At 42.1% G+C, this 6,000-nt stretch overlaps 1 protein-coding gene across 1 annotated transcript in view; it reads left to right on the top strand.

The window, feature by feature from the left end:
* The first annotated feature begins 485 nt into the window (after positions 1–485).
* Positions 486–6,000, top strand: part of pcsk1 (proprotein convertase subtilisin/kexin type 1) — a 28,129-nt gene continuing 22,614 nt past the window's right edge. Inside the window, exons 1-3 of the mRNA XM_035766244.2 lie at positions 486–903; positions 2,236–2,340; positions 2,629–2,751. Of these exons, the coding sequence (XP_035622137.1) occupies positions 715–903; positions 2,236–2,340; positions 2,629–2,751 (417 nt within the window). The 5' untranslated portion in view covers positions 486–714. The remainder of the gene's footprint in view (positions 904–2,235; positions 2,341–2,628; positions 2,752–6,000) is intronic.

Genomic DNA, 6,000 nt, shown 5'->3' with positions numbered 1-6,000 from the left:
CCTATATTAACCTATTATTGCTCTTGCATTTCCCTTGCACAGCAAAAACAAAAATCATAGAGATAACGCAACAATAAAATAATCATTCAGTTTTGGCGTGCTTCAGATGATAGTCTACTAGGCTGACATAGACTATCCGTTGGTGAGGCGGGGTTACGAGGGTGGTGGTCTCTTCTATTAAAAAACGATATTCTTGAATGGGGGGGAAGTAGACTATCACGTAGGCTAAACATTAGACAAGGATGGTGCTACATTTATTTTCCTCTGCATGTTTGGTGCACATGCATTACTATTACAGTAGTATTCATTGTCACCCCTACTAGCTTGAATGAAAAAATACAGGGATATTTTTAGATATAACTTTCCCCTCCCCTCTGACGCTCCTTCTCTCCTCGTGTCTCTCTCGGGACTCGAACATAGACCCTACCCCGTGGTATGTAGGCTCGTTGACGTCAGAGCCGATTTGTAATTTGACGTGTAAATATTCTCGCCCCCTTCCAAGGTTTACTCTCCGCTTGCTTTCCTAGATGGTTCAATAAGGCAATAACGCCGTGACAGGTCCTCTTTCCCACCCTGCACTTTGAAGGAAAAAATACATGCAAGGGAGCCAATTTATTTAATATTACTTGCATTTTTTATTTTAATTTGTTGTCTTGTATGCCTTTCAAGAGCGTCAATCAAATATTTTTTTAATCTAATCGTATTTTCTCTGAGATGGAAATGAGATGTCGCCCAACAACGGTGATGTGCTGTGCTCTTGCGGTTCTCTGCTCCATCGCTCGTTCCGTAAATGCTTCATTCGGGGACAGACAGTACCTCAACGAATGGGCGGTGGAGATTCCCGGAGGACTGGACGCCGCCAGGTCCATTGCCAAAGAACTGGACTACCGAGTAGTCCGCCAGGTAGGTTAGAGCCACAGCAACGCCCCGGTAACAAGTTCGCTCCCCACAATTGTGGTCTTTGAACCGTGTATCTCTTTACACTATACAATTAATATGCATATTTCTGTGTTCAGTTTGGCTCAGTATCTTGTCTTGGTAACAGTATTCCACTTTTTTATTAGTACTATTCATTTGGTTGTATACATGCTGAAAGCTGAGATGGAGGGTGCCATGGCAGCCTTGTTCCTGATGTTGTAGTCTACACAGAAAGCATCATTACTGAACTTATGCTTTAACAGATATTTAAAAACAGCAACTATTGTGATTGGTGCACTCTGTCAATCATCTTCATAAGTCTGGTCAGAGTGAGAAGGGAAATTCAATAGTGTAACCCAGGGTTTCACAAACTCGGTCCTCGTGTAACCTATTAAATGTCCATTATTGGCTTTTTAGTTGTTTTACAATAAGTGTATTTGTGTATCACTGTTACTTCATAATAAGTACATGTATATCATCAAACAAGTACAAACAATTAGTCTATCAATGTATTTGGGCGAATGATGGGGATCCAATCCATATTTCATGTCATAGACTGTAACAATGACTCATTGTGTGCTGTATACTGATGATAGCCACCTTCTGTAAATATGTCGATCGCCAATGTGGTAATTTACCTTCTACCTTGTCCAAAACAAACACATTAGGCCTATACACCCCCAGGTTATCTCTCTCTAGTCTACTCAGAGGAAACTAGCGCTCTGACTACACAGGTCAATGGTTAACCTGTGTTTCCATTCAGCTAGGGGGGTGGGTATGATGCCATTTCAACTCCATAATAATAATAGGCCTAAACTGTGGCTCAGAGTAACTCGTATCCTAGATTAGTGTTATTTTTCTTTTATGCAGTATCTGTGATTGACTTATTATGTGCACAATGTGCATGCTATTCTGCTAAGCACTTTTAGATCCATTGGGTTTAGCTGTGTTTCTCTTTCCCAGGAAATTGCTAAACAAGGCCGGCTATAAATATAACTAATAAGGAAACTAGCAGGCCTATTGCTGTTGTGGTGGTATTTGCCTTCCTGTCATTATAATATAATAATTTAATATCAACAGCTACCCATGTTTGAGAATGATCGAAGGTACTGATTCAACAAGCTGTTCAAGATATTTAAAGGGAGATGTCCTTCCGGGTGTAATATGATCCAAGGCACTTGATTAATATATAATTAATAATTATTGCATTAATAATTGCAGGCAGTCCTATGTTAAGGGATTGACAGGAAGAGGATAATGGTCTTACATCACCTCTATGAAATATTCAATAACCCACCACTCTCCTCCTGTCTGCAGATTGGGGCGCTAGAAAACCATTACTTGTTCAAACACCAGACTCATCCCAGCAGGACGAAACGAAGTGCCGATCACATCACCAAACGCCTGTCCGAGGATGATCGGGTAAACAGTCCTGCATCTGTAACATTGTCTATGGCCGTGTCTGAAATGGCACCCTATTTCCTTTATAGTGCACTACTTTTGAGAAGGGAAGTACACTAAAGGGAATAGTGTGCCATATTGGACACACTGTGCATCTGTGTCTCTTCTGGTAGACTCCTCTCACGGATAAATACCTCCAGTTTTCAGAATAAAACACATGTGTGTGTGAATTAGCTACGTAAGCGAATATACAGTATAAACCTAAATATGGCAGAATTCTCATATCTCTCTGTCTCTTTGGGCGTCAAGGTATCATGGGCGGAGCAACAATATGAGAAGCGGCGCAGTAAGCGGGCGTCACTGGGGTCATGTCGGGACTGTCCGGTGGACGAGCTGTTCAATGACCCTATGTGGAACCAGCAGTGGTACCTGGTAAGTCCCAAATATCCACATGTTCCCATATGTTTCCTATAAGTCATACCCAGTGTGTAAAATTACACTTTGAATAGTCTAGGTTATTTGGTTGTCTGTGTGGTTATTTGGTTGTCTGTGTGGTTATTTGGTTGTTTGTGTGGTTATTTGGTTGTTTGTCTGTCTGTGTAGTTATTTGGTTATTTCTTGTCATGGTGGCCAATAGCCAGGACCAGAACTGAAAAGCTGAATAAACAGCAGTCTAAAATATGTTTTCTGACCCGACTATCAGTGATGTCAGTTCAGATCCGGCTGGTGTCTGCTACTGCCTTCTGGTTGACCTGATTCACAAACACAATCCTAGCCTGGTCCCAGATCTGCTTGTGCTGTCGTGCCAATTCCTAATGGTCATAATCATTGGGTATTGGAAAGACAGCACAAACAGATCTGGCACCAGGCTAACACAATCCCAGAGCCCCTGAGATTCAGCACTGGCAGGGACGGACAGCTTCCTAATGAGTAGAAGCTTTGCCTTCACAAGCCTTTTAGAGAAGTGTGTATAGCACCAGTTCATTAGAGGTCTTGCGTAAGACTTAGATGTATAAATGTTGTTGCCTATCACAATTAGGATCTGTCCAAATGAAAGGAAAGCCTACATGTGTGAGAAACAGCATGTGTCTATATTGCCATGCACATGTGTGAGGATGAGACAAGTATCTTCAGCGATCACACATGAATATGTATATGCGAGACTTGAGAAATGTGAAAGAAAGGTTTTAACTCTGCGATAGTCAAATGAATTAGTAATCATCCAAAATCCCAGTAAAAAGACCCATGTGTTTAATTGAACATGCTGGCCTGGCAGGAGATTGTAAGGGAACTCTCTCTCCAACCATAACCCAGTGGAACGGAAAAGACTGTCATTAAGACCCAATTTAGCTGTACACAATGGCTATTTCAGCCCACTGAGGCCAAGCCAGTGGAGGACAGTGTCACAGCTATGTATTCCCTACCGGATACATTACAGACACATCCACTTCATCCTGTGTTTAGGATTTGGCTGAACCAACCTATACTCCATTTGAACTATTTTATTCTGTCATTACTTTTACAAGTTGTTTTATAATTGCGTGCCAATACGATTTTTGCTAACATTGATACGCTATTATGGCCCCCTTGCAATTATTGTGAGAGTGGAGAGAACTTTTGTAACGGTATTTGGTCATTTATTAAATGCAGCGAGTCATTATTTCTAATTGAGTTATTTGTTTTCCATGGCAGCAGTGCTGGCTAAGTCAACATCTGTTATCTCATAATGATAGAACATGTGTGTGCACGTGCATGTGTGTTTGAGTATGTTTACATGCGTCAGTGTGTGTGTGTTTTAATATGGTGACGTGCATGTGTGTGTGTTTGAGAATGTTTACGAACGTCAGTGAGTGTGTGTGCACGTGCGTGTGTGTTTGAGTATGTTTACGTGCGTCAGTGTATTTTGTCCGTTCTTTCTATGTTCCCTGAACTTAATGAACTGAGTCACTCACTGTAGGACATAAGAAAATAAATCTGGATGGATCCTTTTTACTCATCTGAGCTGATGACCCTAATTGAATTGGTCATGACGTGCTCGTTTATGTCTGCCATTGAGAGGGCATAGCTGATAAACACCTACACCTGTCCACTCATTTGTTACAGACCTCTGATTGGTCTAGGCCAGCCCTAAGGACTTTCAGTCAGGGATATCAAATATGAAAGAAAGAAAAATAAAGAAATAAAGAATTAAATAGTAGTAATCCCCAAGGGAAAATATAAATAAGGGTGTGTGTGGGAGGACATAAAACGAAGGATAGAGGAAGAGAGATAAAGCTAATGAGAGATATCAGGAATGACATGGAAGTTGAAGGGAAAAAAGTGATAGTGAAAGGAGAGGGAATAAGGAGTGCGTAGAGAAGCAAAAGGGCGGAGGGAGGAATGAAGAACATGACTTGGACAGAGGGATGGAGGTACTGATGGATAGAAGAATTGAAGGGGGGTTGGAGTGAGGGGAAGAAGGCAGTGAGGGAGAAAGACAAAATGGAGAGAGGTAGGGATGGAGAGAAGGATTGGATGGAGAAAGTGATGTTTAGATAGGGAGATGGAGAGAGATAGAGATTGTAGGAGTGGGTGACTGCCTGATAATGCAATCAAAGTAGTGACTCATAATACATTTAGATTACTCCCTCTGTCAAGTGTGTGTGTGTGTGTGTGTGTGTGTGTGTGTGTGTGTGTGTGTGTGTGTGTGTGTGTGTGTGTGTGTGTGTGTGTGTGTGTGTGTGTGTGTGTGTGTGTGTGTGTGTGTGTGTGTGTGTGTGTAGGTTTCAGTTTGTGCACATACTGTAAGAGTGTGTGGATGCCGATGTGTTTGTTTACTGTAAGTGTCCATTCTAAATGTTTGCTTGTGCGTGTGAGCAAGGCTGTTTGGAGCCCACAGCTTACGTGCCAGTCAATAGATGAGTCATCCAATACGATACCAAGACAAAGGAGTTACAGAAGCTGTCAACAGGACCCCACAGCCTGATTTCTTACAGAATATTTGATAGTCTGACACATTTATACGTTTTGGTCATTTGGTAGGATATCTATAGGGGGGAAATGTTGTACATTTGATTGTTTGGTCAACCGTCCCTGTTGTAGAAATTAATGGTGTGGTATTTGTGTTGTAAGGATGAATCTGAGGGTTTTGATGATCATTCAAACGGAGTCCGTCTCCAGTCTCCCACTACCACCCCCCATCTCTTCACTTCCTCTAGTAGTCAGAGAAAAACAGAGGAGAGAGAGAGGGAAGATAAGTGAGACGGCCCAAAAGAGAAGAGAAATGGGAAAGAAAGAGGGATCAAGAGAGAGAAAAAGAGAAAGAAGGGGTGCAAAAGAGATAGGAAGAAGAGAGATAGGAGAAGAGGAGAAATGGGGAAGAAAGACGGATCAAGAGAGGAGAAAGGAGAAAAAAGGAGAGCAAGAGAGAGATAGAGAGATCACAGCGATGACTCATTGCACTGGGTGGCGTTCTGCAGTGTCTGTGCATAATGCGGGAGGGAACACAGCAGCTCCAAGCCTTTCCTAGTCTTTTTTTAGTCCCTTCTCCTGCTCTGAATCATCCCATCTCCCCTCAGGGAGGACCGCTGCACTCTCACTCCCCACTGATTAGCCAATTAACACTAGTTGGGTACCCCAAACAAATACACATATATTTACATGAAATACATTAAAGGTATCACTGATTAGACAGAGGCTTGG

This window comes from Oncorhynchus keta, chromosome 21 (genome assembly GCF_023373465.1).
Source record: "Oncorhynchus keta strain PuntledgeMale-10-30-2019 chromosome 21, Oket_V2, whole genome shotgun sequence".
In the NCBI taxonomy this organism is placed as follows: Eukaryota; Metazoa; Chordata; class Actinopteri; order Salmoniformes; family Salmonidae; genus Oncorhynchus; species Oncorhynchus keta.
This window is presented reverse-complemented; position numbering and strand designations above follow the sequence as displayed.